Source organism: Myodes glareolus, chromosome 8, assembly GCF_982192425.1.
Source record: "Myodes glareolus chromosome 8, mMyoGla1.1, whole genome shotgun sequence".
Lineage (NCBI taxonomy): Eukaryota > Metazoa > Chordata > Mammalia > Rodentia > Cricetidae > Myodes > Myodes glareolus.
Window position 1 is genome coordinate 5,078,981 of NC_142033.1, and position 20,011 is coordinate 5,098,991.

The 20,011-nt window shown below is 41.9% G+C and overlaps 2 protein-coding genes across 5 annotated transcripts in view; both read right to left on the reverse strand.

Moving 5' to 3' along the window:
* LOC148121083 (ATP-binding cassette sub-family G member 3-like) overlaps positions 1-20,011 on the reverse strand; it is a 113,624-nt gene that overhangs the window by 63,956 nt on the left and 29,657 nt on the right. The gene's annotated exons all lie outside the window — the stretch shown is intronic.
* LOC125395880 (ATP-binding cassette sub-family G member 3-like) overlaps positions 1-20,011 on the reverse strand; it is a 51,785-nt gene that overhangs the window by 2,115 nt on the left and 29,659 nt on the right. For all 3 annotated transcript variants that reach the window (XM_087908808.1, XM_087908806.1, XM_087908807.1), the window contains exons 11-15: positions 15,570-15,659; positions 14,011-14,135; positions 8,860-9,017; positions 1,982-2,071; positions 1,074-1,159 (exon numbers count right to left, since the gene is read on the reverse strand). In XM_087908808.1, coding sequence (XP_087764934.1) covers positions 1,074-1,159; positions 1,982-2,071; positions 8,860-9,017; positions 14,011-14,135; positions 15,570-15,659 — 549 coding nt within the window. The remainder of the gene's footprint in view (positions 1-1,073; positions 1,160-1,981; positions 2,072-8,859; positions 9,018-14,010; positions 14,136-15,569; positions 15,660-20,011) is intronic.

The window sequence follows — 20,011 nt, forward strand, 5'->3', positions numbered from 1 at the left end:
CCTGTGTGTCTCCATTCCCTTGTATCTCATAGAATTTAACATTTCCCAAATGCATGGAAAGGGCAGATTTCTCCTTCCTCTTGGGAAGAAGATCCTTTTATGGATATGAAGTCTGTGGATGGCTCTTCTTGTTTCACTTTACCCATCCAAGCCCTCCTGACCAGAAACTGGTTAGGAATTTCTGTTAGAAAGATACCAGACCACACCAGGAGAAAGAAGATGTGGAACAAAAGATATCCTCAACACTTGTTTTCTTATCACTAGTTCAAATACAAATTCATTATTATTTTGAACATCTGTGAAAGATTTAACATATCACCATCTTCCTCTCTCATTATATCAATATCAAATTAATGAGAATAATTATAGAAAGCAAGGTATTTTCAAGGCATTAGGCAAAAATGATATTTCCTTGCGACATAGTAAAATGTATATTTTTTCCATTGCAGGACAAGCCTTCTGATAGGACATTTTGCACATACACACAGTCACACACAGTCTCTCTCACACACATACACAGAGGGAGGGAGAGAGAAAGAGGGAGAGGGCGAGAGAGAGAGAGAGAGAGAGAGAGAGAGAGAGAGAGAGACAGAGAGACAGAGGGAGAGAGGGAGAGAGGGAGAGAGGGAGGGAGGTGCACCACCCTTTGATTTCTTAAGGTCTTCCAGAGCGTGGGGCAGAGGAAATACCCTGAAATCAGGCAGACAAACTTCACTCACTTTTATCTTTGTTTTACTGATATTCTCGGGCTCTGCTCACAGGTACCATAGTCTATACACGTGGAAACTGTATGACATTGTAAACTATCAGAGCAGCCATGTCAAACTCAAAGGTCCTGAAACAACTCAAATCCACAATCAAGACACCAAAACCATTTTTTAAAGGCCCTAAAGAACCCTCTCTGAAAATTGTCTACACCTTGGAGTAGTAGAATGGAAACACAGCCACCTGTGCATTGTCTAGCATGACTCACTCTGGAGAACGGGCAGAGGACAGTTAATCCCTAAAGCAGGGTTTCCCCTCTAAATCTAGTAGTATTCTGTGTCCCATTGTGGCACTAAACTCAAGCTTACATTACAGAGTTCTGACATCTACTGAATTCTGCTGTTTTGTTATCGGAACAGAAATTTTTTCCCAGGAGATCATTGTGCAGAAAAGCCTGCAACACAAACAGAAACAGGGAAAGACAATAGTTTAATATTTTTATGAATTTCCAAAGAATAAACACAGCTATTATTTCAAGTTCAATATTGACTGTAATTTTTAAACATATTTATCTTTCGCAGGAATATTTTTAAACAAAAATATTCTCACCAAGTTCATTCTGCTCAGCAAAGCAGTCCCTTCCCCCACACTTGGAGGTTTAGAAGTGAAATGATGGGGTTTCCCAACTACTAAGATGTGGACTCTCTAACTAGGCTACTCCAGGCTCCTCCTTCTCTCCATGTCTGTTACCCTGTAAACAGTATATTTAAAACAATACTACTGATTTATAGTAACAGTATTATCTTGCTTGTTTTCATCAAATCCAGTTGCGATTATTAGAATGAGAACGTCTATTACGACACACTTTCCTCCAGAGAAAGCTTAGCAAACCAGCATAGCTCTGGGTATCCCATGGTTTCTGTGTCTTTTATTTTCCTGATATAAATTATGTATTTTAGTCCTGATCCTTTCCTTACTTCCTTATTGGGAAGAATCACAACTGTTTGCTTCTCATCATATCATCTATCTCTCTCCTTTACCCTGGGATTCTTATCACTCTTTATTTCCCTCAAATAGCACGTGACTGGGGAAAACCGAGATGACTCAGTGACCTTCTGCTAAAATCAATAGGAAAGTTCTCACCTTTTGCTCCTGGAAGGAAATTCCTGGGCAGCAGCTGACTAGAGATTACAGCTGAGGAAAGGACTTTTTTTGGGAATCGTTTTAGTTGCTACAGTTAGAGAACCCAAGTACAGTGACAGACAGGACAACTTACTGTAAATCCATAATGTGGAATGCTCAAGTACTTAATCCATGAGAGGCCCTGTATGCCGTTTATGAAAAATACTGACAGACCTAAAGTAAACTACAAAGGACAAAACCACAAATTAGCACCAGTACAGGAACTAAGATTTCAAGACAAGATCCTTCCTCTTCAAGACCCCTTCGACCTTCCAACTCTTACTGCTCAGACCAGTTCTTTAAAACATTCTTTCAGTAAACTCTAAACAGAATTTCTCCCTCTTTGCAAAGCTAAGACACCATGCGGGTTTTAAAGGATAACTAGTCACCCCCACTCTGCAGGAGCCAAACTTACAGATATTACGTAATCTTTAAAATGGCATGCAATCCATTAACATTCTGTAAACTTTAAATGCACCCGTCGTACATATTTAGAAATCCCTTTTAGGTCCTTTATAACACCCAGTTTATGCAGATGCTATGAATGAAGAACTGGGATGAACAAGGGACAGCTGTGAAGCTCACATAAGACTTGCCCTATGCAGGCTTGGCTACACTAGAATATGCAAACAATGGCGGTGTGTGCATGCATACGGACTGTACCTGACCACATGGTTATACAGAAAACACACCAGTTGATTTCTTAACTAGTTCTGAGGTCACATGTAGCAACTTTATACAATAACCAGTTGTCTTAGGTCCTTTCCTAAGGCTGTGATAAAACAGCATGACAAACATAAGAAGTCAGGAGTTTTTCCAAGTACAAATTACAGATATACTAGGAACGAAATGAGAGAAACAGTGTCATTCAAAAAACCCCAAAAAAGTGGAAGGAGAGGAATCTTGGAATAAATCTAACCAAATCAAATACTTGTACAATAAGAAGGTTAAGACACTGAAAAAAAAGAAAGAGGAAAAAACATGAGAGATAGACCTCCCATGATTATATTTCCTAGAATAAAAATTATGAAACTATCCATTCTACCAAAAGCAATCAATAGATTCAATGTAATACCCATCAGAATTTTAATGCAATTCACAGAATTAGAAAAAATATTGAATTTCACATGGAAACAAAAAAGACCCAGGTTAGAGGAACAATCCTTCACATCAACAATGAAACTCTCAGAGGAATAAGCACCCATTGGAGAGAGAATCCATCCCCCTGTTGTTTGAGGAATAATTCATCCTTTCTGTTGATTAGAGGCTTTCAGTGGGCTTGTCTGCACATCTGCGAACAAGAACAATAGACTCTAGCAAACTTGAATACCCCATGTGTTCTATTAAAGAGGACAACATGCCATTTGCTCAGGTAGGACCTGGGTCCCACTCAAAGGAAAGGGATCCTTGACCCTGGGGATGTCCTGCCTCACACATGTAGCTGTCACTTCTTGGGTACATGCGCTGTACAGTTTACCCAAGTATTCAGTCTCAACATCAGTTTTATAAGACATTTATGAAAGGTAAAAAGAGAGTAACTCTACCAACTCCATGCCCTTTAGGTTATGAGAGATTGTAGGTTCCTTTTGAGAATTATTTTTAAAGACTGCCTGGATGATCCAAATGGGACACTTTGGGACACAAGTACTTGTCCTGCAGAGAAAGTTTTCTGTTTTTTTTCTTTGTTTGTTTGGTTTTGTTTATTTTGTTTCCTTAGGTAAGGTTAAGACTAGGCACTCAACAAAACAAACTGTTGTTAAAGGTGTTTTACTTACATTAAAAAGTTTTTATGATCGTGTTCAAAATAATGTGAAAGGTTTTCTTTGTACTAAGCCTGTCCATATCCTCTGGACAATGATGTCAGCAGTCTCTCACTTAGATGTAATGTGTCCCACCTCCTTCACCTTCTCAACTGTGCTCTTGGTTAACAACACAGGAAAGGGGACTCCCAGGTCTGTATTAACTTCTTTCTGTTTTGTTTTTTTTTTTTTTTTTTCAGATTTCTATCGGTATTTGGTTCCCCAGCAGGAAACCATGAACTGGAAATTTTAACAAAGTAGTCTAGGTGAAAACTTTGCAAACTAAGAGAAAGCAAAGTGAAGAAGCGACCTGCAACACAATTGATGTGAAAATGACTTCATTTCCTGGGGGGAAGGCCTGTGGACTCCTTAAGACAGGAGATAGGTAACATTCATATGAGGACAGGTTTGCAGTCCTTCTGAGAATGACTTTAATCTTAAACAAATGTGTAGTTCTGAGTTACTCTAAGATAGTAGTCATCACACCAGCATCAGCATGAGGAAGGGAGAAATCACACCAGCATCAGCATGAGGAAGGGAGAAGGCTCTACCCATCTGAGGAGGTGGTACACTCCTACCACTGTGTATTAAAGTTCTCTTTTAGTTTGTTTATTTATTTATTTGGTATTTGTGGGATTTTCTCTGGGTTCCTGACCCAACAAAGGTCAGTCTACTTCATAGAATTTAGGGAGACTTCCAGGAGACAGTTTAATATTGTAATATCTGATGTATTCCTTTTGAAATTCCCCCACATATTCTCCTGGAAAAACTTACTCTGTTGTGCACCTGTATCCTCCCCCTTAAATATATAATCACACATAAGAAGGGAAAAGGGGAGGGGTCACACAGGTTTACCCATCTTAAGTATATGGATACATTCTGTAATCTTTAACCCTCCACCCTACACACTGGAGACACTGTAGAATTGCATTTCATTTTAAATCTGTAACAATGCTCAGGCAGTTCTGGGCAACAAGATGTCTCGGTTTCCCTTCTATACTCTGAGGTAGTATGATCAAAATCAACAATGGGCAGAGCTCATGGAAATGGTTCCTGAGTCTTGCTGTTTCTCCTATGTTTTAGGGTCCATGCTCTGAGATGGCAGCAGAGCCAATCTCTATAGATCATCTTGTCCACAAGAGCCATGTTTGTCTACTGTAACATACTCTGAGAGTCCAGTGCCCCAACAATGAAACAGATAAAAAACACCATTATTGTACCCCAATAAGAGTGCCCAAAGAAGGCAGAGGGTTTTAGGTCTAAAAACCAGAATGCCAAGGCTTCCTTTACAAAAACTAATCTACAGTCTAGTCCAGCATGCTTTGCAGAGTACTCTGAGTCTAATTCTTAACATGATAGGGCAGAACTTTCTATTAGTTTTTCTTTGTCTCTTATATGTAGTGACTTCCATTTGACTGGGTGCTGTCACTATGGGCAATGAGCTAGGAATGCTGAAATACAGGGTACGGATATCAGGAGAATCCTTGTGAAGTTCCGAGTATGCTCAGGGACAGTGGTGATCCCACCTGGGTTTTTTTCTGCTTTTCATTTTCTTGGGATAAAGAAACACATGGGAAACACCAGACAGACTACTAACCAACCATTCATTTTCTGATTGTATTTATGGCCTGCTCTATGAGATGGAAATCCTGTCTGATGCTGTGTCTAGTGTTGTCATAAGTGCCAGGGGAGAATCTACTGTTAATGTTCTAAAAGAATACAGTATCACACAGACTTCTAATGAGTTGTTGTGACTACCACAGATTAGTACATCTCAGACCTTCTTCAGACATGCCTCCTTTTTCAGGAGACAGTGATTAAGACAGACCCACCACAGGTCGATATACAGAGAAGAGAGATGACAGAAGATCCAGCCCTGAATGGGACATCTGAACATCACATCCCCTCCCAAGGATCAAGGATCATGATGAAGAGAGGCTAGAGAGACTGTAAGAGCCAGAGGCAGTGAACAACTACAAGACAGTGTTTTCTGTCACAGCAGGACAGTGACACATATGAGTGCTGAGCAGCTGTGACCGCATGGGCATCACCTGTACAAGATTAACACAGACAAAATCCTGCGTGGAGGGGGAGAGGAGGCCATGAACTCCTTCCCTTACATGAGGAGCTATTGGCAGTGATGACTGATGGGAAATGGAGAGCCAGTTGTTTTTTTAAGGATGTGGGCCCTGAGAACCTACCCATGTGCCAGTAGATGGCCGTCCACACAGGCACGTATGGGCACAGCTAAGTAGACCCAGTGGTTTACAAAATCTAAACAAAGAAATGAGACAGGGAGGGGAGAATGGCGAGAGCGACAGGAAATGTAGCAGTTACTTCCCTGTTGCTGAGACACAACACCATGATTAAGGTCGCTTGTAGAAGAGAGAGATACATGGCCTTGACTTTCCAGAGTGATAAGAGGCCATTTGACAAGGAGGCATAGCAGCAGGCAGCAGGCAAGGAGTTCAGAGAGGAAGCTGAGTGCTCATTTTTTCATGCGACAGTATAAAGCAGAGAGGAAAGAGGAAGGGGGGGACAGGACTATGAACACCCAAAGACTCTCCTGTACTGCAACAGACTTTCCCCACCAATTCTCCACCTCTCAATGGTCTCACAGTCTCTCCAATGACACCATCATGTGTAACCCATGTTCATAAAAGACTAAGATTGGACAGCGAATTACAGAAATTTGATTAGTAGTGTGGTAATACTAGAGAGTGATGAGGAATCTGGAATCTTCCACTATTCCTAACACTTTTCAGAAAACAAGTGAGCCCCAAGATAGACTTCTACTGTTGAACAATTACATCGATCAGTCTTGTAGAATATTATTTTAAGATGTTTTACATATGTTTATGCTCTGGAACATTTGTTAATAATGCAAAGATATGACACATTCTTTTTATATTGCATTTGATTAACTTTGTCAAGTTGAAATACTTTGCCTGTCTACACACCTGATTGGTCTAATAAAGAGCTGAAGGGCCAATAATGTGGCAGGAAAGGATAGGCAGGGCTGGCAAGCAGAGAGAATAACTGGGAGGAGAAATCAGAGAGGATGGAGGAACAAGAAAAGAGGAGAGGAGGATGCTAGGGGCCAGCTTCCCAGCTACACAGCCACCGATTCACACTGCCACTCATGGAGTAAGAGTAGAGTAAGATACACAGAAGTGAGAAAACCTAAGGAAAGCCACAGAAACAGCTGATCTGAGCTAATGGGAGCTCACTGATCCCTAAGTGGCACCTGGGGAACCTGCATGGAACCAAACTAAGTTCTCAGAATGTGGGTGACAGTCGTGTGGCTTGGGCAGTCTGTGGGACCATTATCAGTGGGACCAGCATTTGGACCTAGTGCTTGAACTGACTTTTTGGAGCACATTCTTTTTTTTTTTTTGTCAAAATGTTACTATTAATTTATTGATTATATACATGCAAAATACATATAAATGTGTATATATGTATATGTATGTATATATAATATATTTTGTCTCTTAAAGATTCTTTAATTCACTCTTGTCACTACAACATAACTTAATAGAAAAGTGATCATTTAAGATCAAATCTTTTTTTTATTAATTTATAAAAATTTCCATGTACTCCCCTCCTCCCAGTACCCTCCCACTCCCCCCACTCCCTCTCCTCCTCCCTCTCCAGTCCTAAGAGCAGTCAGGGTTTCTGCCCTGTGGGAAGTTCAAGTTCCTCCCCCCTCCCTCCAGGTCTAGGAAGGTGAGCATTCAAACAGACTAGGATCCCAAAAAGCCAGTACATGCAGAGGAAACAAGACCCAGTGCCATTATCAATGGCTTCTCAGACAGTCCCTGTGTCAGCCACATTCAGAGAATCCGGTTTGATCACATGCTCGTTCAGTCCCAGTCCAGCTGGCCTTGGTGAGCTCTCATTCGATCAGTCCCCTTGTATCAGTGGGTGAGCTCACCCCTCACTGTCCTGATTTCCTTGTTCATGTTCTCCCTCCTCTGCTCCTCATTTGGACCCTGGGGGCTCAGTCAGTGCTCCAATGTGGTTCTCTGTCTCAATCTCCATCCATTGTCGGATGAAGGTTCCCTCTGATCCTGACTTCCTTGTTCATGTTCTCTCTCCTTCTGTTCCTCATTTGGACCTTGGGGGCTCAGTCCAGTGTGGAGCACATTCTTTTTGGAGGAATACCTTCCTCATCCTATATATAGGGGGACAACCTGGTCCTGCCTCAAAGTGATGTACCAGTCTTTGTTGACTCCCCGTGGGAGGGCATACCCTCTCTAAGGAGTGGATGAGGGTGGAGTTAGGGGAGAGTAGGAGGAGCTGGATGAGGGAATGGAATGGAAACTGGAATTGGTATGTAAAATAATTTTTTAATAAAAATAAACAAACAAAGAAAAGGAAAAGGCCCAGAGGCAAAAGGTAGATAGGATAATTTAAGTAAAGAAATAATGGCTAGAGACACATGAAACTAAGGCTAGGCATTTATAAGTAATAATAAGATTCAATGTGATTTATTTGGGAGCTGGGTGGTGGGTGCCCAAAAGAGCAAAGAGTAAGGAATAAAATACAACCATGAACTAGGCTTTCCTGTTAGAGACAATGAATAAACAAATCTCCTCTGCTATGATTAAAAGAGCAGGCAAGTCTCTCACACTGACATTAAGGGAAGGCAACAATCTGTCTTGTTGTTGGGGAATCAGCCAATCACACCAATTTCTTCAGTTTTGTAATATGATTCCAAGAAATTTCTGGTAAAAGCTCACAAGAAACATCATGCCTACCATGTTGTGGGAGGCTGCTTGTTTGTCCTGGCTGCCCAGCACCGAAATAATCATACAGAAATTGTATTAATTAAATCACTGCTTGGCCTATTAGCTCTAACTTCTTAACAGCTAGAATTTTACATATTAATTCAACCTATCTCCATTAATCTATGAAGTTCTACACGAGGTTACCAGCAAACTTTCAACATATCTGTCTCAGGTGGCTCTGTGGCTTCTCCCTTTATAGGACTGACAGTAGAGCAGTAACCATAAAACCTAGGAGGAAAGGCAGTTCCTTCTCTCCTACAGACCGTAATAAGATTGAGCATAAGGCCTCTATCCAAAGTCCTGAGGAGTCAAACAGGTTACATGTGCAAGAAAGAACATAAGGAAATTCTTCCTCTCAGAAAAACACAATTCACACTCACCAGCGTGGGCACAAAGTAGATGGTCGCAAGGAAGGTTGTTGGTACACCCTTTGCAATCTGCCCTGCCCCTAGAGACAGCAGCAGGGAACTGACAGAGCAAGTCAACATCATGATGGTAAATATCATCATGAAGAAACCCTTCACATCTGTGTCAACTCCTTTGAATAAAAAAAAGTATGGTCAGTTCATCTATCTATATCAAGAAAATTGTAAATATTTCAAACAATGCTTTAATAATCAACAATATTAGTAACAGTTTCACGGCCACCCAACTTCTCTGCGTCTCTAACTGTGACCTGATCATGTGGATGCTGGGAACAATATTTGGGGACTTTGGAGGAGCAGCATGTGCTCTTAACCAATGAGCCTCTCGACAGCCTCATCATATCACTTAATTTTTATTCTTGTCACAAAATATCTTTACATATAACACATGCTCTCCTCTATATAAGATTAAGAGCAATGTACAGGATCCTGATATGGAAAAGTACAGACTACACAAGTGGCACAAATTTTATTGCATTTTTCACAGGAGAATCAGCAATAGAACACATTCATGTCCATTTTCCTCTGTGTTTATTATAACAGCATTAGTAATAAAATTGAGATCAGGACTGTGTCAGTTGGTTTTTTGTAAATTTAACACAACCTAGAGTTCTTTGAGAAGAGGGAACCTCACTACGAAAATGCTTCCATTAGATTGACAGGTAGGCAATCCTGTGGGGACATTTTCTTGATGGATTATTTATGTGGGAGGTCTTAGACAACTACCACCCCTGGGTAGGTGGTCCTGGGTTCTATAAGAAGGCAGGCTGGGGAAGCCATTAGGACCCAGTAAGCAGCATCCTCCATGGACTCTGCTTCACTCCCTGCCCCCAGGTTCCTGCCCTGAGTTCCCGCCCTGACTTCTCTTCTTAAAGATGAAACAAACCCTTTCCTACACAAGTTGATTCTAGTCATAGTGTTTGTCACAGTGCTAAAAATCTAACTAAGGCAAGGGTTAAACACCCATGCAGTGGTTTTAATATCTGGAGGATAGGATGATGCCTTCAACTTTAGTTTTCCATAGGAAATCGCCAGGTAACTGCTATGGAGAAAGGAGATGGGTTCCACAAGCTGATTTGTAATCTTTATGGAGCTAATGCTGAGTCACACAGAATCATGTGTTTTATAATAGTAACAAGGACACAAGTTAGAATTTGGGGAACTGGGTTTCGTGCCTAATTTTGTTTACAAAGTTAGTGTTATTACTATCATGGTATACAAAATGCATTTGTGTGTATGGTTGCCATGGTGTGCATGTGCCGTGGTGTGCATGTGCCATGGTGTGCATGTGCCGTGGTGTGCATGTGCCGCGGTGTGCATGTGCCGTGGTGTGCATGTGCCGTGGTGTGCATGTGCCGTGGTGGGCATGTGCCGTGGTGGGCATGTGCTGTGGTGGGCATGTGCCGTGGTGTGCATGTGCTGTGGTGTATACGTGCCGTGATGTGCATGTGCCATGCTGTGCATGTGTGTGGGCTGAATCGAGTATGAGCATATAGCAGGCTGGAGAGGCCAAAGTTAGTGCAAAATAGTGACATTTGGAAAAAGGTGTATTTGGCGCCAAAAGCATAAGAGCTAAGCCAACAGTATGACAGCTATGCCAAAAGTGTAACAGTTAGAAAAGGGCACAAAATTCAACAACAGCGACATTGCAAAGCCTGTGAAGAATACTCCCAGCCAAGATGGCACTGAAGAGGAGCAAGGGAGGAGGAGATCTGACTTAATTTTAAGAAAATATTTGGTGCACCAATGATAGCCTATGCTGGAGAGGATGTGGAATGAGGGGAACACTCATCCATTGATGGTGGGAATGCAAACTTGTGCAGCCACTGTGGAAATCAGTGTGGCGGTTTCTCAGGAAACTGGGAGTCAACCTCCCTCAGGACCCAGCAATTCCATTCTTGGGAATATACCCAAGAGATGCCCTATCATACCACAAAAGCATTTGTTCAACTATGTTCATAGCTGTACTATTTGTAATAGCCAGAACATGGAAACAACCTAGGTGCCCCTCAATAGAAGAATGGTTAAAGAAGGTGTGGAACATATACACATTAGAGTTTTACTCAGCGGTAAAAAACAATGACATCTTGAATTTTGCATGCAAATGGATGGAAATAGAAAACGCTTTACTGAGTGAAGTAACCCAGACCCAAATAGAGGAATATGGTATGTACTCACTCATAAGTGGATTCTAGCCTTAATTAAAGGTCTTTGAGCCTATTATTCGTGATCCTAGAGAAGCTAAATAAGAAGGTGAACCTAAAGAAAATATAGTTATCCTCCTGGATATTGGAAGTAGACAAGATTGCCAGACAAACTTGGGTGCACAGGGGGTGGGAGGGTGGAAGTAAGGGGAGATGGTTAGAGAGAAGGGAGAGGGGGAGGATTGGGATTGACTTGGGGGAATGGGATGGGGGCGAGGGGGGAAGGATGCATATGAGAGCAGGGAGGTATATATCTTAACTAAGGGAGCCATTTTAGGGTTTGCAAGAGACTTGACTCTGGAGGGGTTCCCAGGCCCAAGGAGAGGTTCCCAGATTGTTCCCTGGGCAGCAGAGGAGAGGGTGTCTGAACTGGCCTTGGCCCATAACCATACTGATGAATATTTTACATATCACCATAGAACCTTCATCTGGTGATGGATGGAGATAGAGACAGAGACACACATTGGAACACTGGACTTAACACCCTAGGTCCAAATGAGAAGCAGATGGAGGGAGAACATGAGCAAGGAAGGCAGGATCAGAAGGAACCTTCATCCAACGATGGATGGAGATAGAGATGGAGACCCACATTGGAGCACTGGACTGAGCCCCCAAGGTCCAAATGAGGAGCAGAAGGAAGGAGAACATGAAAAAGGAAGTCAGGACCGTGAGGGGTGCCATCACCCACTGATACAAGGGGATGGATCTAATGAGAGTTTACCAAGGCCAGTTGGACTGGGACTGAACGAGCATGTGATCAAACCGGATTCTCTGAATGTGACTGACATGGGGGCTGACTGTGAAGCCATTGACAATGGCACTGGGTCTTTTTTCGTCTGCAAGTAATGGCTTTTTGGGATCCAATCTGTTTGAATGCTCACCTTCCTATACCTGGAGGGAGGGGGGAGGAACTTGAACTTCCCACAGGGCAGGAAGCCCTGACTGCTCTTAGGACTGGAGAGGGAGGAGGAGAGGGAGTGGGGGAAGTGGGAGGGTATTGGGAGGAGGGGAGGAAGTGGAAATTTTTATAAATAAATAAATAAATAAATAAATAATAAAAAAGAAGAAAATGTTTGGTGTTAGAGATGGGGTAAGGTGACATAAAGTTCCTGATGCCCTCGTAATCCCCATTAGGAACTATGGGAGCCTCAGCCGATGCAGATATGACTGCTGATGGGATTGGCTAATTTCCCTTCCACTTCTTCTGGGACTTGTGGGGTTTTGCTTTATAAGCTGCATGTAGTAAGACAATAAATGAGTTCCTGCTTGACTCGACTCCTGGCTGCATCTGATTGTCTCCAGATCCCAGGGGCTGGGTGGCAAGCAACGCACTTCCCCTCCTCAGCCAGAGCCAGTCACATGTGGCTGGCTTAATTCTTCAGTGGGGTCTGCAGAGACACCCCGTATATGTGCCATAGTGTGCGTGTGCCATGGTGTGCGTGTGCCGTGGTGTGCATGTGGAGTTGAAGGACATCTTTCTGGAGTGATTCTCTCGGTCACTGTGAACTTTGAGGATCAAATTCAGGTTGTCTGATTTGTAAGATAAGCACATTTCCCATAACCATTCCACAGCCTGATGACTGGTTCTGAATAATAAATCTCTGATAAATAATGTCTAATCGTTGTCAGTGCTTATTTTTGAAAGTCTATGTGTGTGAGAGAGTGTATGTGCATATATGTGCATGTGTGAATGAGTGTGCATGTCTGTGTGTCTTTATGAGTATATGTGGGGGGAGTAAAAAGTATGCAAATTCTGAACAATTAATCTGGGGTGAAGCCTATCCATGATTCACAAATGAATATGTGCACATATTTAAAATAACATCTTATATTACATATTGTAAACAAACCTCAGCATAAGACATTTTATACATTTTAGTGCTTTTTCACATGTACAAATGGTGTGGGGGATCCTTCTGTCTGTGTGTTGCTTTTATTGGTTAATGAATAAAGAAACTGTCTCGGGCTGTGATAGGGCAAAAGAACAGAGCTAGGCGAGGAAAACTAAAATAAATGCTGGGAGAAATGAGGCAGAGTCAGAGAGACACCATGGAGCTGCCGGCAGAGACAGATATGCCAAAAATCTGCTGGGTTGCCACGACCTTGTGGTGACATACAGCTTAGTAGAAATGGGTTAAATTAATATGTAAGAGTGAGCCAATAATGAGCTAGAGCTAATGGGCCAAACAGTGATTTAATTAATGTAGTTTCTGCGTGATTATTTTGGGGCTAAGCAGCCAGGAATCAACAAGCAGCACCCTCCTCCAACATACATATGTGTGAGATATTATCCACTTTTCTACATTGTATTTACATATATAGATACTTATACAAAAACATAGGAAAAAATATACAGCTGTGGTAGAGAGATGGCTCACTGATTAAGACCATGTGCTATTACTGCAAGGCCCTGGATTCCAATCCCAGCACCTACACGGCAGTTCCCATTCTGTAACTCAGGTTCCAGAGGATCTGATGTCCTTCTCTGGCCTCCATAGGCACTGGATCAACTTTGTACACACACACACACACACACACACACACACACACACACACACACACAGCAAACAAACAAATGAAGGAAAAATAAATATTTTAAAATACCTTGCCGAGATATCTAATAATTGATCTTGCTCCATTGTCACTGTTTTAAATGTGCACGTTATTTCCACATTCATTATAGTGCACAGAATCTCTAGTAAAACACAGTTTCATAAACGGCTTTTATACTATTTTGTGAACAAGTCTTGAAGAATTTCTTCACTCTGAACTCCTGTTTTGATGGTACACAGTGAGATGAGCTTTTCTATTCATGTTCTCCTACTTTAGACTCGCTGCAGCTGTACAAACCAAAGCACGCTCCCCTAAGAATAAACACACATTCTCTTGCCTTGTCACTTACCTGCTATGATGAATACTATAACAGTAAATATACTATTTGGCAATAACCTCCTGGGTACCAGGTCACCGAGCAATTTCCCAAGGAAATACGATGACACTCTGTAATATCCACTGGTATACTCATGTCTACAGAGACAAAGATCACATTATGCATCCTTAAATTAGTCCAGAAGGCACAGGGAAGATGCTGGCTACACTGACTTCTTCTACCACAGGCAGCCTAACAGGACAGTGTTCTTTATACTCCATGATGACTCCCACACATGTCCCCATCTAAGGGATCAGTCTCTCTAGGTCAACAACCTTATGACATTCTCCCTACTATTCTCCTCACCAGAGAACTCTCCCATCTTTTGTCTACTCTGGGTACACAACAGCCCCTCCAGGGAAACAGCCCAATGTGCCCACTCTCTCCAGAGTTTCTGTCCCTCTGAAGCTGGGTCCCTGAGGAGCAGCTCATTCATACCTCACCTCAGACAGTGATTATGGAGACTTCTCTCCTTCCAGTTCTTATGAAGAAGGTGACACTGTCACTCTGAGTCACAGTGCAGCTTCAGGACACTACATCCTTCTCTCACTTTAGGACAGAAGTATTTCTTCAATAATCTCTCTTTACAACCATGAATCTTTACCAGATGGCAAACCTAGCCCTCTCCCTCTCCCTGTCTTGCCCTCCAAATCCCAAGCTCTTCCCCTCCCAGTGTCTTCAGTGCATCTCTGGTTTTTGTTTTGTTTGTTTTGTTTTGTTTTTGATACAGAATCACCAGTCCAGGCTGGCTTAAGTTCCTTACATACCCAAAAATGTGCAACTTCCTGCCTCTAACCCGCTTGCCAAATTCTGGGATATAGAAATACAGCCCTGATCAGGGTTTTTTGGTACTGTGAATCTTACACAGGGTTTCACACACACAGAGTCAGCACTCTACCAACTAACCGAGGCCCTCAGCTCCTCTCTGAAGATTTCCCTCCTTGGCATGTACTTGACCATCTTTGAGAGCAGGAAATCCTAAGCAGAGACCACCAGGAAAAGGTTCTTCCATGTTTGAAAAACACAGGAGATAAACAGCTCTTTTATATTGGGCTGCTGTCTGCTCTTCCCAGCCCTGCATCAAGAGGACCCTGATTCCTGTGCAGCTGTCCCTCTCCAGCTCCAGTGCTGCTGAGTCCACTGCACCCAAGCTTTATGAAACCCCTGACAGCTTTCTTTGGGAGAGGGTTGGTGAATTTCCTGTTATGTTCAGCCCCCTATACTGTGTTGTCTGCAGCACTGGGATCTAGTGGTCTCACCCCAATTTTGAGACTTTCTCTGAGCAGCAGAAAGCTCTGCTCTTGGTATTCCATCCATTTTTCAATTACTATTACAAAACTCTTTACATACTTCAAAATTCATGGTACCACATAATAAAACCATAATTTCATAGTTTGTTTATGTTCAACTAAGTAGTTATGGAAAAGGGGAATTTCTGGTAATTCATGGCATAACATTTTAGGCCCAACTGTGAATGTAATTAGTTTGACCACCCACCCCTGATACCTGCTTCTGGAGCAGACATTACTCACGGAAAGTGATCCCTGTCAATCATGTGAACTTCTCCCGCAGTCACACTCATAACACACTGCAAGACTGTGAACAAGAAGAGCAAGTAGGCTCTGCCAGGAAGAATGGAGGCAAAAGCAACAGTAAATTCAACATTTGGATGGGTTCTTTAAAAGACACCTTGTTCTGTAGAATAAACAACGTTACACAGATCAGTTCTTTGAAAAAGAAAACAGTACTGGAGAGATGGCTCAGCAGTAAAGAATACTTGTTGCTTTTGCAAAGGACCTGGGTTTGGTTGGCAGCACTTACATGGTGGATCACAGTCATCTGTCACTCAAGTTCAAGGGAAACCCATGCTAGCTTGTTTTATGTCAACATGACCAAAGCTAGGGTTATCTAAAAGAAGGGAACCTCAATTGCGAATGCCTATATAAGATCCAGTCAAGTCATTTTCTTAATTACTGATGGATCAGTGAGGGCCCAACCCATTGTGGAGGCTACATCCTTGAGCTGGTGGCTTAGGTTCTAAAAGAACGCAGGTTAAGCAAGCTATGGGGAGCAAGTCAGGAAGCAGGACCTATTGTGGCCTCTGCAGATTCCTTCCGACTTAGAGTTACTCCTGTCCTGACTTCCTTCAATGATGGATTACAATTTGGAAATATAAACTGAATAAACCCTTTCCTCCCCAACTTGCTCTTTGGTTATTTGTTTATTCAGAACAATAATAACTGAAACTAGGGCAGGAATCAGTGTATCTTTCTGATATCCTGTGTGTCTCAGGGCACACTAATTTTACACAAACATACATGTAGGCAAACACTCATACACTTAAAATACAATAAGTATTTAGAACTGTTCTAGTTTAAAAAGTCAGGGAGTACGAGTCCCATGAATTATTTTCTTCTCTGTCTTCACAGCAGTGTCTGTTCATCGAAGTAGGTCCTTTAAAATCCAAGAATTTGATAATGACCTATAATGTAATCATCCTAGAGTATATAATTTAGGAATTAATTGGTTATAGATAAAATCCTGAAAGTGGAACCCCATAATGCCATCTGTGTCCTCATCATGGGAAAAGACAGCAATTTCAGGGTCTAATACAAGACGTCTGAGAGAAGGTGGCCAGGCAGGAAGAGCTGGGAGAGAATCCTCCCTTCAGGCTCTAACACTGCAGTGTGGAGACACATTTGATTTTAAATTCATGGATTCTGTGGTAGTTACTTGGCAGCCCAATCCATCATTTTAATATAACTAATAAAATTCATAAGCATCATTCCCAATATATAAAGAGAGAAACAAAAAGATGAATAAAGATCCAAGGAATTTTCATTTTCATTTGGCCACTTTGATTTTACAGAAGAGTCAGAATGAAAACATGAAAGAGTGAGGAATCCCCACTCAAAAACTAACTACAGACATACAGACATTGACTGTAGAAACATTTAGAGGTCCAACAACTACCTCAAAAAAGCCAACCAACTTCCTGCATGATTTCCAAAGAGCTCAAAAAAGGAGTTCAATCATGCTTATTTGTGAAGAAATAATTGGTGATCATGTGGTAGGGGATGGTAAGCAGGAGGAAGGGGAGCAAAAGGCTCTCTGCAGTTATGTGTTTCCTGGACACACGTCAGGTTCCTCTAAGACAGATGGCATGACTGGGTCTAACAGCCTGCTACACCTTTTCAACTAAAGTCAGAGGTCAGTGACTCTTTATCTAGGTACACGGTGGTGGTTAGATATCAGTTCAGGTGAGGGTGAACCTATTAGAGACAAGTTTCCTCCTACATCAAAGAAAAAAATCCATTTAACAATCTATGAAAGGCCACATTAAAAAAAAAAGGATGGAAAGAAAAAGACAAGCTAAGAATGGGTAAGACTGCGAGGAGAGCAGGGAGTGAGATCACCAAACTCCTGGAACTTGGGAGGTAGAGGCATGAAGATGGCTGCAGACTGAGGCCAGCCTGGGCTACAAGACAAGGTCTGGGCCTGTGAGGTCACAACTGTGGCCCTGCCTTTAATGACCAAACAAGGGCAAAGGACCTGAGCACCACGTGACCAACCACAGCTCAGAGGACCTGTACACCATATGAACAACCGTAGCCCAGAGGACCTGTGCACCATATGAGCAACCGTAGCCCAGAGGACCTGGGATTCTCCTCCTCTCCTAATGAGCCAGTTTTGCTTTCACGGCTCCACTCTACTAAATGCACAGCTTTCTCTCTCCACTCTTCATTCCCACACACACATTCTCTGGTGCTCAGTGCATTCTCCATCTCCGTCTCCACTAAATTGTCCTCAATTCCCATCTTGCTTGCTTTCATATGTTTTTATCAACAAAACCAAGAATTTAGGAAGGGAACTTTATAGCCCTGGCTATACTTAACCGTATATGCCACATCTATTTTCTACCTGACATTTTAAATATTATAATTGTAGATTGACAATCTATAGTAATACATTTAAGGTATGAAACTAATACGATTCATGAAAAATTTTGTGAAATAATTATATCAAGCTAAATAGGGTGATGTCCATCACTACAATTATACAACATTTTACAGTAACACATTAAAAATGTATTCGAAGAAACTTTGAAATGTGTACTAATGTCTAGATTGAATGTGTTGTGCATTTTATCTCAAAGGTATAAATCCTACTTGTGCTGTTTAACAGATTTTTATACTCTTAGTGCATCTGTGTCTCTTCATTCCTCACTGTCCTGACAATGTGTATTATGCTGCTAGGAGTTCAATTTCTTTACAATTCGCATGTGAGTAAATCACATTTGCCTTACTGGGCTTGAACTATTTTTACTTTGCATAATATTCCTCAAATTTTCAATTCTTTCTATATTGTTACAAATTTCCATTTTGAAGAAAAGCAGCATTCTGAGTCACATCTTTTTTACCGTTTATATGTTAGCAGACACTTAGACCCCTTAACTTTGTTATTGTGTATAGTGCTCCAATGAACATCAGTCTTCACATGAATTTTGGGTAAATGATTTCAAACATGCATGTAAGTATGCACAGAATAATTTTCTTTATCCAATTATTTCTATTAATGCCTTCTCCTTAATGACTGCCACCTCAGCCCCATAATGCTGTGGAGCCAAAGGAGTTCATATGACACAAAATTCGAACCCAGTTCCTCGTTATACAGTTGGACAAAGTATGAAGGCTATGCTGGATCCAAACATGAGAAGTATCTCTGCCTCCTGAACATTGGTGATAAAAATATTGATATTGAATCTGAAAATAATCTAATAGCTTTATTAAATGATACTGAGGAAGTGTTTCTGAGCTGTTCTACTTGGGTGTGTGCTGCTGCAGTGAATACCCTCATCAACAGCCACTTGGGGAGAATGGCATTGATCTGGCATGCACATCACAAGTTGTAGCCCCTGGGAGAGTCAGACAGGAATTCAAGGCAGGATCTTGGAGACTGGGATGGAAGTTGGGACCACACAGGATTTCTCTTCACTGGTTTGCTCCTCATGACTTGCTCAGACTGCTTGCTTAGACACCTGAGAAACACCTGCCCAGAAGTGGCACTGTTCCCAGGTGACTGGCCCCTCCCACATCCAGTATTAATCAAGAAATTGTCCCACAGACTTGCTTACAAGACAGCCTGAGAGACGCATTTCTTATTCAAGATTCCTTCTTCCCACATGACTCAGGTTGGAACAAGTTGGCAATAAACTAAGTGGCACACAAACCAAAAGAATCCATGACTAATCAGGACGACTAAGATATGGTAAATAACAAGAGAGGCTAAATAACAAGGAGATCCCTAAGGGAAACATATATAAATCCCCCTGGGAAGGGAAAATTGAGAGACAAGATCTTCTGAGAAAATTGGGAGCCTGGGTCTGGGGGGAAAGGATGGCAGAAGGGGAGGAAGAGGGAATAAGGAGTGGGAGGGGAGAACTAGACGGTACAAGATGAGGGAGATGGGAGGGGACAGAGATGAAGACACTTCATAAGACACCCAAGGAATCGTGATTTAATTTTCTTAGATAGCTTATTCTAAATAAGAAAGAACATAAGTCTGGGTGAGCATGTGCCCATACTGGAACCCTTGTGTTGTGCTGGTGAGGATATGAAATAGGACAGTGGAGTTGGAGACAGGACAGCAGCTCCTCAAACAATTAACACAATGGGCTGTGATTGGACAGCTCTAGCTTTCTACCTTAAAGAGCAAACCATCAGCACTCAAAGGGATGTTCTCACACACTCAGCAGCTTGGCTCCATACACTAAAACATATAAAATGTGATGTGTTGTGTGTGGGGTTTCATACTATCTACACAACTAACATGAAACCACTTCATACACTAAAACAGGCAAAATGTGATGTGTGGTGTGTGGAGTTTCACACTATCTACACACAAACATATGTGAAAAAGTGAGTTCTTCATTCAGTCTTCAAAGACACTCTATCACATGGTAAAATGTTTACTC